Source organism: Pipistrellus kuhlii, unplaced genomic scaffold, assembly GCF_014108245.1.
Source record: "Pipistrellus kuhlii isolate mPipKuh1 unplaced genomic scaffold, mPipKuh1.p scaffold_m20_p_4, whole genome shotgun sequence".
Lineage (NCBI taxonomy): Eukaryota > Metazoa > Chordata > Mammalia > Chiroptera > Vespertilionidae > Pipistrellus > Pipistrellus kuhlii.
The window spans coordinates 1,662,588-1,678,238 of record NW_023425540.1 but is presented as its reverse complement, the minus strand read 5'-3'; the positions used below and the strand labels follow the sequence as shown (position 1 = coordinate 1,678,238).

General features: G+C 57.4%; 1 protein-coding gene across 2 annotated transcripts in view; it reads left to right on the top strand.

The window, feature by feature from the left end:
- ITGA1 (integrin subunit alpha 1) overlaps nucleotides 1-15,651 on the top strand; it is a 127,563-nt gene that overhangs the window by 35,278 nt on the left and 76,634 nt on the right. The window contains exon 1 of one of the 2 annotated variants that reach the window (XM_036409784.2): nucleotides 5,271-5,763. The exons of the other annotated variant lie outside the window; for it this stretch is intronic. Coding sequence (XP_036265677.2) covers nucleotides 5,712-5,763 — 52 coding nt within the window. The 5' untranslated portion in view covers nucleotides 5,271-5,711. Of the gene's footprint in view, nucleotides 1-5,270; nucleotides 5,764-15,651 lie in introns of those variants that run through there. 2 annotated transcript variants of the gene reach the window in all.

Here is a 15,651-nt window from a genome sequence, read left to right as displayed (position 1 = left end):
GCTGTGGCCTGTCCCACAAAAAGTCCAAGGTCCCCTGTTAGTGGCTCCGGCCCACACAGCAGACTTGGAGGACTGTGAGCTCATGGCTCCCTTCACTCTAGGAATTCACTTTGGGGTCCAAACGCTTACAGTGTCCAATATTCATCATATATTGTATCTTTACTAATTTTTAATAAGTTTGTACTGACTTGAGAGAGAAAGGAAGGGAGAGAAAAGAGAGAGAGGAAGAGAGAGAGAGAGAGAGAGAGAGAGAGAGAGAGAGAGAGAGAAACACTGATGAGAGAGAGAAACCTCAATGGCTGGCCTCCTACCCACCCCTTACTGGGTACTGAGCCTGGGCTTGTGCCCTGACTGGGAACTGAACCAGAGACCTCTCAGTGCATGGGACGAAGCTCAATCAACAGAGCCACAAGGGCCAGGCCTTGACTAATTTTTAAATACCTGTTGTGTGGTGTCCAACTGGAGTATCTAAACTTTCTGTGGGCATCACAGCAAGTGGCTTTATTATGTCTGTCCTCTGCAGTGTTCATGGAGGAAAGGGGCTGCCTCTGAGGAGGGGCCAGGCCAGGCCACATGTCCATCTTGAGTTCTGGCTAAGGTGATGGTCCTCACCCTAAGATGCCTTCTAACAGGTGATGGACCCAGGACTGACTCCTGCCGCCACCACGACTGGGACCCAGGACTGACTACGGCCTGCATAGCCTGCTATTCAGTTGTCCATCCAGCCATTTAGGTCGTGACAGACCCTGGCTCTTTATATATTAGGATTCTATGCTTCTGAGGAGTCCACGTTCCTTGGCATCCTCCTTCCAAATCCGGCCCCAACTCCACTTGCCTACCCTCACTTCCATCCCATCCTGCTCATCCCCGCCCTGCTGCTCTGCCTAGAATGCCCGGCACCCTTTTCCTCTGCCGTGTCCACATCCCGTGAAGCTAAATTCCAGTGCCACCATCTCTGTGGAATGTGCTGCTTTCCTCCTGCTGACTTTGCCTTCTTGTCTATAGATCGTCAGTCCCGATTAGAAAGACCATCCCTGCCTGTCTCTGGGTGCTCCTCATGTCCTCATGGACCGGGTCAAGCACATCAACATCTTCGAATCCCTAGGACCGAGGTCAGCAAATTGCAGCTCGCAAGCCACATGAGGGTCCTTGGCCCCTTGAACGTGGCTCTTCCACAAAACACCACGGCCTGGACGAGTCTGTTTTTGAAGAAGCGGCATTAGAAGAAGTTTAAGTTTAAAAAAGTTGGCTCTCAAAAGAAATTTCAATCGTACTGTTGATATTTGCCTCTGTGGACTAATGAGTTTGCCAACCGCTGGGTTAAAAAAAAATAACTAAACCAACCTGCTCAATTGTCCTAGAACCGCCTGACGGCTACCGCAGAATTCATTCCCATTTGACGTGCGTGGTGGCTCCTCTGAGTCAGGCAGTGCCACGCCTGGAGCAGCCTTGCCAGGCACCCCCACCCCAGCCGCCTCCCCACGGGGCCGGAGCATGTCACCCACGCCGGAGTCTGCCCAGAGCTTTGGGAAGTCTCCTACACCGTTACACGGCGCCTCGCCAGGATTCAAAGCTCATTTTTGTCCTCAGTGCCCGTTGCCCAGACGTCTCCGGACCAGGCTCTGGCACAGACATGCTCAGGAAACAGGGTGGAGAAACACCTATTTGACATTCTAAGTGAAAAAACACTCACAGGGACATTACGCAATGATGCTTTTTAATAAGTCAGCTGGTGGCGAAGCTCAGCTCCACATCTGGTGCCTGAGCTCTGGTTATGGAAGCAGCAGCCTGAGGTGCCCGCAGTGCGAGGAACGGGGTGCTGTCCCTAGGCGGCCCACCGAACAGGTGGAAACGGGCGCCGGTGCTGGACGTGTGCACAAAGCTGCTTTTTTCTGGTCCTACCTTCACGTGAAAGAAACTAATGGGCAGCAGACTTCCAGGAGAAAATCAACTGTCCTATTCATTTTGTCCCTGCAGTCCCATGCATTTGCCTCGATTTGACATGAAGATCAATAAAGGTTGCCACAGGATTCATACCCCACCTGCAGATTAACGTTAGCTGGCATAGTGGTGGTGGCCAGCATTAGTTTGTAAGTCGAAGACGAGGTAAAATATTTATTAAACCCCCCCCCCCCAAAAAAAAGGGAACATACCCAATAACTAAAGTCTTGATCATAGTATAAGTGTGTTTTAACCCTACTGTATTTCAATAAGATATAACTTTACAATGTCTCTTTTACTATTTCCTTCAATATATTTCAATTTTCTACAAGCCCATGTAGGTATATGCATGTGTAAATATATATATACACACAGATACATGCACACTAATATCTGTCTTGAAAACAGCAAATTAGATAAATTTCTCTGGAATAAAAAACAATAATTTAGAATCAAATATTTGTTATAATTTTAAATGTCTAAGCATTAGTCAATTAATCCAATCCTTATTTTTTTAATCTTTATTGTTGAAAGCATTACATATGTCCCCCTTTTTCCCCATTGACCCCTTCTAGCCTGTCCCGCCCCCTACCTCCACCCCCACCCCAGCCCTCACCACTCCATTGTCTGTGTCCATGGATGACACACATGTGCATGCAAGTTCTTTGGTGGATCTCTTCCCACCCGCCCAGCCCCGCCTTCCCTCTGAGATTCCTCCGTCTGCCCCATGCTTCTGTGTCTCAGGATCTGTTTGGCTTATCAGTTTATGTTGTTCATTAGGTTCCACATACTAGTAGGAGTGAGACCATGTGATCCTTGTCTTGCTCTGACTGGCTTACTTCACTCAGCATGATACTCTCCAGGCGCCTCCATGCTGCCTGGAAGGGTAAGGGGTTAACTCCTAGAGGCCCGGAGCACAGATGTGTGCACCGCTGGGTCCCCCAGCCTGGCCTGTCCCTCTCGCAGCCCGGGACCCCTTCGGGGGATGCAGCAGTGCGCGGAGTGGCAGGCGGCCGGGAAGGACCCCGAGCCGGGGCCTGGCACCACTCCCGCCCATCCCGGCCCGCTGTGCCTGCCGCTGCCGCCTGGTAGCGCTGCCTCAGAGGCCGGGGCGGCTCCCGCAGCAGCTGTGCTTGCCGGCCGCGGGCCCAGTGTCTGTTGCCCATCGGTCAAGGGAGCGGTGCTCCACTGTGGCAGCGCACTGACCACCGTGAGCATCTGCCCCCTGGTGATCAGTGCACGTCACAGCAACTGGGCCGCTGGCTGCTCCATGGCTTTGGCTTTCATGTATAGACGAGAGGCCTGGTGCACGAAATTCTGCATGGGTACGGCCCCTGGGCCTGGCCGGTGATCAGGGCTGACCTGTGGGGTGACTGGTGGGGTGATTGGGGGAGCCCCTACTAGCAGCTGTCTTGGCTGGCCTGGCGCCTCCCGCTTGCCGGCTCCTCCCCCTTCCCCCCCCCTGCCATAGGCGGGGGAAGCTCCTGTGTTGAGCGTCTGCCCCTGGTGGTCAGTGTGCGTCATGGTGACTGGTAGTTCTGGAGGTCGGTCACTTTGCATTTAGGATTTTATTATTCAGGGTTGTGCAGAGCCCCGAGGGTCTCACTGAGAGGCATGGGACAGGGGAGACTGTAGACGGGGAGGTGAGATGTGCCCAAGAAAGGCCTTCCCCGAAGCTTTCCCAAGGGGCACGGCAGGAGGCAGGTGGTGACACCGAGGGAGAGAGGACGCCGGGCTGGAAAACCAAGCCGGGTCCGGACACGCTGCGGACAGAGATGCCGGAGGCCGCGCGGCGGGACCAGGGGAAGCTGAGGCCTGGAACGGTGAGCGGCACCTGCGGCTTTTCTCGAGGCTTCTCTGCGCGGTTCTGAAGGCGGTGCTAAGAAGTGAAAAGGAAGTGGACGCTGGAGACCGGGAAAGAGGACTCTGGACATGCTTCCCCGGAGTGAGCCACCTCCACAGGCACAGGAGAGGATGGCTGTGATGCTGCCATCCGATGGCCTCAGCCTCTCCCCCCAGCACCCCCCACCCCCCCTTCTGGTTGCCCGAACCCCCTGACTTGGGCCCTGTACCCAGTCCTCCCTGCGGGCCTCCCCTTCCCTCCTGCGTCACCTGCACCCGCACCTGAATTCCTCTAGGCCACCGTCCGCCTGCGGGTGGCGCCCTCGCCCCGCCAGCCCGGCCCTGCCAGCAGGCTGGGTCCTGGGAGGAGGGGGACTGACTGAAGGGAGCTGAATGCAGCCGTGACCTCCGCCGCCTGTAAACACCATCCACGCACCCACGCCTTCACTTTCTTTGAAATTCTAGAAAACACAGTCTGCGCGGCTTCAAGAAGAGCAGTTTCCGTGACGCCAGCACCTGCCTGGGGCTCCGGGCTCCTCCGGGAGGTTGTCCCGCCCGCCAGACGGGGTGCCCGTCTCCGGGGAGGGCAGGACCCAGCCCAGGACCGGGTCCGAGAGCAGTGGGCGCGCGGGACCAGGTCCCAGAGCAGGAGGCGCGGGGGACCCGACCCGGGCAGGGACAGGAACGTGGCTGCAGGCGCCCTCCCTTAGGACAGTCCAGAGGAGGATCAGCCCAGCCCGGCGCCCCGTTCTGTATCAGGTCCCTGTCCGCGTCCCCCAGCCGTCCCCCAGCCCGCCCCGCTCCCAGAGCCCAGCGCATCCCTCTCCAGGGGCTGCTCCCTCCTCCTCCTCCCCCTCCTCCCCCCTTCGTTCTTCTCCTCCTCCTCCTCATCATCATCATCCTCCTCCTCCCCTCCTCCTCCTCCTGCCTCCTCCTCCCCTCCTCCTCCTCCCCCTACTCCCCTCTTCCTTCTCCTCCATCTCCCCCTCCTCCTCCTCCCCCTCCTCTTACTCCTCCTCCCCCTCCTCCTACTCCTCCTCCCCATCCTCCTCCTCTTCCTTCTCCTTCTTCTCCTCCTCCACCTCCTCTTCCTCCTCATCCTCCTCCTCCTCCTCCTCCTCCTCCTCCCCCCCCCCCTCCCCCTCCCCCTCCCCCTCTCCTCCTCCCCCCCCTCCCCTCTCTCCTCTCCTCCCGGTCACCCCGTCCTCCCCAGGAGAGCGAGCCCCTGTCACCCGGCTCCTCTAGGAGCGCGGCGAGCCCCGGGGGGTGGAAGCGAGGCCCGGGGGGCGTGTCTGGGTTGCGCCCCCGGGTTGCGCCCCAGCCGCTCGCCCGGCGGCCGCGGCCAAGTCCAAGTGCGCGCCGGGCGCCGGGTCAGAGCCAGCCCGCCCCCGAGCCCGCCCCCCACCCCCGGCCGGGCCCCGGGGCCTAAGAAGGCGGAGCCTCCGGGGGCGCGTCCTCCGCCGGCCTCGCCCATCCCGGGCCCTGGGGCGGCGGGATCCCCTCTCGGAGCAGATGTCCCTTTAAGGTCCGCTCCCGGACTTCAGCCCCGCGGGCCGTTTGGCTTTATTTGTCCACGTCTGGCCGCTGGGCGGCCGCCAGGCTCCGGGCCGGGGCGAGGGGCGGCGCTGCGAGCGACACGCGTGGGGCGCACGGCAGCCTCCCTCTCGGGACGCGCGGGGGACCCTCTGCGGCTCAGACAGCCGCCGGGACAGACCCCCAGCCGCCGGGACAGACCCACAGCCGCCGGGACAGACTCACAGCCGCCGGGACCGACAGACTGACAGCCGCTGGGACAGACTCAGAGCCGCCAGGACCGACAGACCGACAGCCGCCGGGACCCGCGCGGAGGGAGGCGGCGGCGGAGTGTCCGGCGCGCGGCTCCCGCTCCTCCCGGTCCCGCGGCTCCTGCCCGCGCCCCGCGCCCGGCCATGGCCCCCCGGCGCCCGGGGCTCGGCGTCCCGCGCTGCGGGCTGCTGTCCGGTGAGTGGCCCCTCGGCGGGCGGGGAGAAAGGGGGAGGCGCGGGGCCGGGGACCGGCGCGGCCGGGCGGGCGGCTGGCGGGCGGCGCGGAGGGAGTCGGCGCCCGGCCGTGGGCTTCGCAGGCGGTTCGGGCCGGAGCCGCTCCGGCCGGTGTCTGGCGCGGAGCGCGGGCCGCCGCCCCCTCCGGCGGAGGTGACCGGAGGGCGCCCGCCGCCGCCGCCGGGAGCCTGCGCTCCCGATGCTCCGGGCGGGCGGCCGCCTCCTCCCGCCGCTGAGCGTGCGGCTTCCCGGGCGCCAGGACCCGGAGCGCGGGGGGCAGGCGGCTCGCCCCGATCGCGCCCTCCTGCGGCCCCGGACCGGCTGCGAGGGGCCCAGGGGCGCCCACACACCGGCGTGGGGTGCGCTGTGGGCGGTGCAGAAAGGGGCGCTCTGAGGAGGGACTCTGAGGAGGGACTCAGCAACTCAGTGAATGCCAAGTGCCCTCCAACTTAGGGAAAGCGGACCCCTCGTATTTCCCCAGATTTCCCCCAAGATTAACCGGCGGTCGGAGCTTTCTTGCTTTCTTTTTTAGTTACCAGACACTGACTGGAGAGGGAAAGTAGCAATGGTCAAAACGGGAAGGCAGATGGAGCAGTTTTGTGTGTTTTTTAAAATGACCTGCTGAAGGGCTTAGTGACTGGCTGGCTTTGGCATATCCTCAGAGTTCAGTTGTCCAGCGTCCTCCCAGCCGGGGCCCATAGCATTTTTCCACGCAAAACAGGGGGAGCCGGCCCTGTGGCCTGGGTGGAGGGCCCGGGATTAGCCTGCATGCAGTTCCCTTGGAAACGGGGACCATCGAGCAGAGCTTCCTCTTTGCCACAGAGGCTGGTGCAGAGTTAGGATGAGCTGCTGTGGTTCCTCAGAAGGGTCTCCGCTCAGGAAACGTCCGTAACCCACACAGAAACCACCAGCGGCAGCTTCTGGCCGCTTAGGAGCCGGCGGAGGGTTTAACTTATCGGCTCCTGTCACTGCTCTTTATACTCTGGTGCTTTTTCCGGCTCAGATTGTTTGGGGGTGACTGGCCTGTGTTCGTTGTGCAAAATCAGAACTGCTTACTGACTGTTCACATAGTGCCTTTCCCGTCACCAAGCGAGCAGCCACCGAGGCAGCATGGTCAGAGGACACTTGCATAGCCTCCGAAAAGACAAGGACAGGACTTGAGAAAATATTGGCTTAGAAGGTACGGTCTCATCTGTGTGTAGCTTCATTGATGTGTAACTTTATTAGTCATGTGGATAACTATGTCTGCATCCACCTGCCTAGAGAAGCATTTTGGGTTCCGCTGCTTTTCTCTCTCCGCGTCGAGCCGCAGGTTGCGCAGTTGTTGGGATAACGGGCCTGGCTAAGTACAAAAGGGGACTGAAAGGGAAATGGTGCATAGATGTTTCAAATTTCATAATTACATTTACTTCCCTTTTGTGTGTGTGTGTGTGTGTGTGTGTGTGCATACATCTACTTGCTCCTCAATCACATTGGAATGTAGGATGTGAAAAGTTTCTGTGTCTGAATCAGCAGCTTCGGCACGGGCCATACTTAAGCCCATTTCCCAAGGCCAGGACCTGAGGTTGGACTTCCCTTCCTTTTCTGTCCTGGCTTCTTGTCAGTCCTCAGGTTGTCAGTCCTCAGGCTGTCAGTCCTCAGGCTGTCAGTCCTCAGGTTGTCAGTCCTCAGGTTGTCAATCCTCAGGTTGTCAGGTTGCTTGGAAACTTCTCATCCAGGCATGGAGTCCACACCCAACCTGGGTCCCAGCCCCAGGCCCCTCCCCGCAGCATGCACTCCTGCAGGGCCCACTTCCTGTCTCCAGTCTAACCCAGCCTCTACCCCATCCTGCTCACAATTCTCATTATACCTCCGTGTTTAGCCAGAACGCTCAGGTGGTTCCTTGTCGTCTTCAGATAAAGTAGAACGTTCTCGACTGGCCATGCAGGTGTGGCCTCACCTAGCTCTCTGTAGCCCCTTCCAGCTCCCTGTAGCCCCTTCCACCCTGTCCATCTCCTGCCGCTGCTAGAACAGAGTGCTGCGGGTTTGATGGTTTAAACAAGACATATGCCCCGCCTTCCAGCTCTGCAGGTCAGCCATCCCGGGGCCGGGGCCGGGACCAGGCTCAGCACAGTGGTGATTGGTCGGAGGCTCCAGGGGCATCTGTGTCCCGCTGCGGGGCCCCTGCAGACCGGGCTTCTGGCCCCTCACTGCCTCCCAATCTGGCAGAGTGGCCGCGTCAGATCTTTCCTCCCCTCTGAAGCTATTGCCCTTCCCACGGGCCCCTCCTCAGTGCCTCGGCCCCTGGTGGTCCAGGTCCCCTCCCATCCCAAGGTGCTCCGCGGAGTCACATCTGCAGTCCCTCTTGTCCTGTGAGGAAACATTCTCAGGCTCCCAGGATCGGACATGGGCATCTTTGGGGCATTGTTTTGCGTGTTAAAATCTCTAACATAGCCCAGCCAGGTGTGGCTCAGCTGGTCGGAGCCTCGTCCTGTCCTGTAGGCCCCAGGTGGTGGGCTCTACTCTGGTCAGGACACATACCCAGGCTGCCAGTTCAGTCCCCTGGTTGACCCCAATAGGGCACATGTGGGAGGCAACCAATGTCTGTCTCTCTCTCTCTCTCTCTCTCTCCTTTCACTCTCTAAAACTCAATTCTTTTAAAAACCAACCAACCCTGAACAACCACTTCCCACGGCAGCAGCCCCGTTTCCTTACTTCCCCAGCACCCTCCTGCTCGTGCTGCTCCCGTGGCTGTGGCCTCCTTGTTGCACGCGTCTAGAAAAGCACTCCGCCCTTTCTCCCCCGCCGCTGCCCTCTGAGCACGCTCCCTCCCCAGCCTTCCCAGCCCGGCTCCATCACAGCCAGCTGCCACCATCCTGATACAAGAGTTTCCTTTGGGTGTAGAACCGCCTCACACTGGCAGTTTCCAGCATTGAGAAACGATTCATTTGGAAAGATGTCCTCCCTTGTGTCCAAGTAAAGTCTTCACGGTTATTTCACGTGTGTCAGTCCCGGCCGAAGGCCAGCAGCACGCAGGAAGGGTTCAGCAGAAGGGAGTTGATTAGCGGGACTGTTGACAGAGACACTGAGGAGATGGGGAGCCCCCGAGGATGGACAATGGTGGGAAGAAGAGCCACTGCCTTCCAGTCCGGAGGCCGGCACCCTGTCCGCCCCACCGGGAACTCCAGCTCTGGGAGGGGGTCCCAGGACCGGAGCTGTGGCTCTGGGAGGAGGCACACAGCGGGGGCCGGACTGAGGTGCGACAGGGAGGGGGCAGGGGGTACCCCCTTTCCTCCCACTCCCTCTGTTTGTGCCCACCCCTCCCACCGGCCATGGCCAAATAGACTTCGACCTCCCAGAGGTCAAAGGTCCAGCATACGCCGGAGGAGAAATAACACGACCTCAGATGCGAAGCACATACTCGGTGGCATGTTATGCGTGAGCCCCCGCAGCAGGAACTTTGCAGGTATGACTTCATTTCAGTCTTACGAAAAGGGAAACACGCGGAACTGTTACCCATATTTTAGACACGAAGGAACCAGAAGAGGTTAAATTAGTTTATCCAAAGTCACACAAGTTTAAAGGGCAAGTCCTGCGCTCCGCTCAGGTCTCTGCCTCGCAGCTCCTGCCCAGAAACCTGCCATCCGCCTCTGACTGTCAGTCCTTCTCCTTCTCGCTCAGCCTCCACGTGTCAGACCAGGAATCGGGGGAAGACTGATAGGATCTGAGTGATGACTGAGTGAGTCTGTCCTCGTGGCTTCCAGGGTCATGGTGACATCAGAGGATGTCTTCCTCTTGCCCTCCGCTGAGTATAACCCAACGAGAGTGCTCTCTCTGGTCATTAAGGATATGACTATAGCCGTGGTCGGCAAACTGCGGCTCGCGAGCCACATGCGGCTCTTTGGCCCCTTGAGTGTGGCTCTTCCACAAAACACCACGGCCTGGGCGAGTCTGTGTTGAAGAAGTGGCGTTAGAAGAAGTTTAAGTTTTCAAAAATGTGGCTCTCCGAAGAAATGTCAATGGTTGTGCTGTTGATATTTGGCTCTGATGACTGAAGAGTTTGCCGACCGACCGGTGGCCCCTCGGGAGATTACAGGCCTCTCCTTCCCAGAAGAGTTCCGTTAGCCTGAGGGAAGGGTCTTCTCCTGGGACTGTCCTGGGCCAGCTCTCCCGCTCAGAATGAAGCCAGAGGGCGGTGGCTGCACGGGAGGAAGTCAGCCATCGCCTGGAGCAAGCAGGCGGCTCCCTGGGCTCCCAGTGGACGGCCGGGAGTCACAGAAGACGGGGAGCCTTTTCAGTCATTGTAACATCTGTAAAGACAGCGGCAAACTCACAGGGTTTGTGCTGCTAGTTTCCATAGGAACAACTGTAAACCTACTTTTGCCCCACCCTGTATATTCAGAAAATTGAGGATCAAAATGCTTATCTCCCCACCCCCCCCAAAGACACTGTTCTTCTGTTGTATGAAGCACCAAATAGAGTATTTGAATTCGCGTTAAAACCTTGAGAAGAAAGCTATTTGGCGTTGTAGCCACAATGCTACTGTCAGAATACACTGCCCATTCAGAGCGTCTGACTGGAGAACTGTATTCGCTCTCAAAGCAAGTGCAGAATCGAGACACGGCAAGGAGCCAAATAGCCGGGCCGGTGGCTCAGCGGTTGGGCGTTGACCTATGGACCAGGAGGTCACGTTTTGATTCCTGGTCAGGGCACAGGCCCGGGTTGCTGGCTCGATCCCCATTAGGGAGGCTGTGCAAGAGGCAGCAGATCAGTGATTCTCTCTCATCATTGATGTCTCTCTCTCTCTCTCTCTCTCTCTCTCTCTCTCTCTCCCTCTCTCTCTGACATCAATATAAAGAAATGAGCCGAATATATTCCCGTCGGTGAGATGCTGAGCTTCGTTCCGCTCCTGGCTTGTGCTAGCATCTCCGGTGCCGCTGGGCCTTTGTGTGGAGCCACTCACACTGCAGTGAGGCTCAAGCCCCATGGGAATGTCATTTCCAAGAAACCCACTGGACTAAATCGCACCCCCTCCCCAGAGACCATGGGCCTTGCTTCTGTAACACACCACGCATGTTGTAATTAGATGAGAGGCCTGGTGCACGGCGAGTAGGGTGCTCGTGCATGGCTAGGGTCCCTAGGCCTGGCTGGTGATCAGGGCCAATCTGCAGGGCAACCAGCGGGGTGATCCAGGGGCCCCCGCTGGTGCCCACCTTGGCTGGCCTGGCGCTGCCCACTTGCCGGCCCCGCCTTCTGCCGCTGCCTCTGCCGGTCCAGGGCCTGCGGGCTGGGGGCAGCTCTTGCTTTGAGCGTCTACCCCTTGGTGGTCAGTGCATGTCATAGCGACCGGTCGTTCCGCCGGCTGTTCCGCCGTTCGGTGATTTGCATGTTAGGCTTTCATTACCCAGGACCTCTGGCTGTCTCCCCAGCTGGCTGTGTGTTCTGTGAGGGCAGGATCTCTGTTACTTAGCCTTGGCCTCTAAGAATAACGTGTTGAATGATTCATGAAAGAATGTAGACAAACTCATAAAATACTTAAGGAATCACATTGTCTCCTTTAATTATATCCCCACCCTATTTATACCTAATTGCATGGAAAGTGAATTGAATAATGCGCCATCGTTTAACCACCACTGAGGAAGGGCAGAGCTGCCAGCCCAGTTACAACTGCACGGCAGTCGGAGTCCCCGGCTCCAGGGGGCTGTGCATCTGATCATCACCGTCAATAACACGCAGAGGCTGCCTGGCCGTCTTCCTTGTGTCCAGAAATGGCGGCGTTAAGGATGAAGCACACTCTGTCTGGATACAAACCGCATTGCTTCTGGATGCTCAGAGGTGAGCACTGTCGCTCTCCGTTCTCCCCGGAGCCAGGCTTGTCTCTGCCTCGGGGCTAATTGCTCCTCTGGCACAGCAGCCTCGCCAGACCCTGACAGAGCTTCCTCTCAGTCCCTGCAGAAGGCAGGCCCGGGAGAGAGGGGATGGAAAATAACCACACCCCGACTTTCTGTCCTGGAGGAGGGTCGGAGGGCACTGCGAAGGGGCCTAGTTCTCACCCAACGTCCTCTCTCATTTACAAGGACGACTGGAAGTCGGCGAAGTCTTAGGAGGAGGAGAAAGTGTGTGCTGCTGGGTGTTAATTCTCTTTAGCCCAGCTGGCATGGCTCAGCGGTTGAGCGTCAACCTATGAACCAGGAGGTCACAGTTGGATTCCGGTCAAGGGCACAGGCCTGGGTTGCTGGCTCCATTCCCAGTAAGCAGGGCATGCAGGAGGCAGCAGATTCATGATTCTCTCTCATCATTGATGTGTCTGTCTCTCTCTCCCCCCTTCCTCTCTGAAATCGATAAAATAATTTATTTTTAAAAATTCACTCTAGTGCTAAAACATTAATATGGCTTTCTCTAAAGAGTAGATATCCATCAACAGAGCAAGTGAGAAATATGAACTGAGAAGCCACTGTACTTCAGCTATTCCAGGGAGGGGAGACCATGGCTTGTCGGTACGGTTTTATTTGGTAAGAGGCTTTGTACTGTCTGCTGACAACTGCACGTCCGTATTGTTAACCGCAGGAAGTGTAGGCAGTGAGCACACGTTCCTTAAACAAAGTAAACTTTCCCTTTCCCTTTCCCCTCGGACTGAATTTGCCGAATAATGCTGCCATCGCCCCTGAGCGTGGCTGTGGGGCCCACACGGGCACCTTCTTACAGCCTGAGGTTAAACGATGGCACTCACTGCTGGGTTTTCATGACCGGAGCTCTCCCTGTAAAGACCACTTTCCAATCGTGTATCATGAAAGCAACTATTGTTACACACCGTTCTAAGAGATTTTAAAGGGCTTCCCTTCAGTAAGATGCTTAAAATAATCATTTTACTTGTCTGACCATGGGTCTCTCAAACATTGCAACAGATTTATAGAAACTTACCTTAAGAGTAATCTTTTCAAAAGTCAGTAACTTTGTAAAGCAGCCTGTGACTTCCTAGTTGTAAGATGTCTGTGACGGACAGGCTAGCAGCTCTGAACCAGAGGCAGCTAACACCCACCCGTTCTTTCATGCCTCATGCCATAACGGTGAGGTGTGTTGCTTCGCTGGGCTTCAGGAGCACAAAGATGAATAGAGGCGCTCTGTGCCCTTAAAAGGAGAGAAGCCATAGAGGAGCAAGGAAGCGCTGGGGGCCGGCCTTCCAGGTGCTCTGAGAGCGGAAGGTGAGTCTAGTGCAGCGGGGGAAGCGGTGCAGAAACAGACCGGGGACAGCCCAGAACACGCACGCAGCCCCGCCTGTGCGAAGCCCTAGGTGTCTGGACAGGAGTTCCACCCTCCGGAGCCCCGCGCCCTGCTGCTGTCACACAGGCCGCGCGGAGCCCGTTGCTCAGGAAGCAGGAGGGTAACCCCATGCGTGTGCCACTTTGTGCAGCAGCACTGGCCTCAGGCCGCCTGGAGGAGGGTGCTGGTGTAAACGAATGCACCCACCAGCCTTGCTGAGCCACGTTTTCCACGGCCGAAGGGTGATGCCGTGTTAGAGGGAGCACTCACCCTTTGCTATGCCTAATCCGGGTATCTAGCTCCAAGCCAGGCACTGAGAGACGTTCCCCGGTACAGAGCGCTGCAGTGTTCCCAGGGGCTCCTCTCATCAGGACCCCAAAAAAGTGTCAAATGAGGAAGGCAGGACCGATAACCTTATTTACACTTTCGAGTGAAAAACATCCGGTTTGCAGAGGTTAGGAGAATTGACCTCAAGTTGCTGGAATCGAACTCAAAAAGACCAGAACTCAGGTCTGCTGACTCTTGGTGTGCAAGTATTAAACTCAGTACCGGTGTTTTACAGCTCACGTGGGCCTTAGCAGGAATGCAATTCAAAAGGTAACATGCAGGACTGAAAATAAAATGTTAGGGTGAGGTTATGGCTATTGTGTTACTTTCTTAAATACTGTTGCAGCATACTTTTTTACAATTAAAACAGTTGTTAGTTACTGAATTCAACTCTTAAGGAAAAGAAGCCGAGTTCCAGAGAGCCTGAGCACTGCCAGAAGTTACCGGAAAACAGGAAAACAACTGACAGGGCTAGAGTTTCAACCCAGGAAGCCTGACTTCTAGCTCGTCTTTTTTATTTTATTTATTTTTTATTTTTTGAGACACTAGAAGTATATCAACAGCAACAAATTGAAAACTTTTGGAGGTAATAACACCACTAATATATTTTTTCTTCTGAAGAAATTAACAGAAATAAGATATTATAGAAAAAATAGATATAAAGTTACTGACGTAAAGGTTTTCAAAGAGCCAATAAATTACTATAAAATTAGAATTTAAAGGAACAGAGCGAAATCGCGGTCTTTGCCTCGTGTCCTCACGTTTTTGCTGACTTCAGTAAAGAATGAGCGTACCATAGACTGCTATAGAATTATAGCAGTTTTAAAGGAAAAGGAATCACTTTTTAGGCTAAATTGTTAAATTGAATGAACCATGGTTGAGAAAGTATCGGTGCCTTATCGCATTGCCTGAGACGGTGTCCATAGAGCTGCCTCGGTGACCTCTGATCCGCTCAGCTTGTCATTCTGGCATCCAGACAGGAGTGCCCGCTGTGTGGCTGTGTGCAGGGACTCTGCCAGGGCCCCTGGGGGGATCCACTCAGAGTTGAATAAAACAAACACACTTGGAAGGTCGCTGAGACTTGTGTACTAAGATGTGTGTCCAAGGCAGTCCTCCTTTCAGCCCTGCCTCCCAGGGTCAGGTGGCAAGCTTCCTTCAGTGCCACTCGCCATAAGCCAGGCTGAGGATGTTGGGGAGGATGCTGAGGGGTGTGTGCACTGGACGCCTCCGCCCTCCCCGCCCTGCCCTTAACTCAGGGGGAGCTTGCGGGGCGTTTTCCACTCGCTGGGCTTTCTAAGAGGCGATCCCCAACTCTCCAGCCGCCCCACCCCCAGCAAAGGTTGAGGGACTTGAGGGTTCACTTTAAAACCAATTCTGTAGCTGTCAGATCCGGGTCCTAGTGGGTCCGGCTCCTCACTTCCCAAACCTGGGCTCTCAGCGGTGACCCAACCCCCACCCGAAAGCCCTCACCCGCGCAGAGCAGCGGGCTGAGGCCGCCACCCTGGGCTCTGGGTGCTGGGACCCTGGTCCCTGGGCTCTGGGCTCTGGGTGCCGGGTCCCTGGGTGCTGGGTCCCTGGGCTCTGGGCTCTGGGTGCCGGGACCCTGGGTGCTGGGTCCCTGGTCCCTGGGCTCTGGGTGCTGGGACCCTGGGTGCTGGGTCCCTGGTCCCTGGGCTCCGGGTGTCGGGATCCTGGGTTCCGGGGAACCTGAGTGCTGGGTCCCTGGGCTTCGGGTTCCGGGACACTGGGTGCTGGGTCCCTGGGTGCTGGAACCCTGGGTTCTTTGTGCTGGGTCCTGGGGTTCCCTCCGTCCCGGGACCTGCTCTGACCCCGGGCTGATCAGGCCCCGGCGGCGGACAGGGCAGCATCCCAAGTGAGGCGAGCGCAGGGCCAGTCCGCACGCTGAGACCCCTTTCCGTTTTAGGGAAGCTTTGACGGAGGCTCCGCGGGGAGCAGGCGGAGCGCGGCAGCTCTCGCCGCTTTAACCGGCGCCCACTCCCCCTCGCGCCCCCAGACTCCCCGCAAACGGGAGGGGCGCCCCCAGACTCCCCGCAAACGGGAGGGGCGCCCCCAGACTCCCCGCAAACGGGAGGGGCGCCCCCAGACTCCCCGCAAACGGGAGGGGCGCCCCCAGACTCCCCGCAAACGGGAGGGGCGCCCCCAGACTCCCCGCAAACGGGAGGGGCGCCCCCAGACTCGCCGCAAACGGGAGGGGCGCCCCCAGACTCGCCGCAAACGGGAGGGGCGCCCCCAGACTCGCCGCAAACGGGAGGGGCGCCCCCAG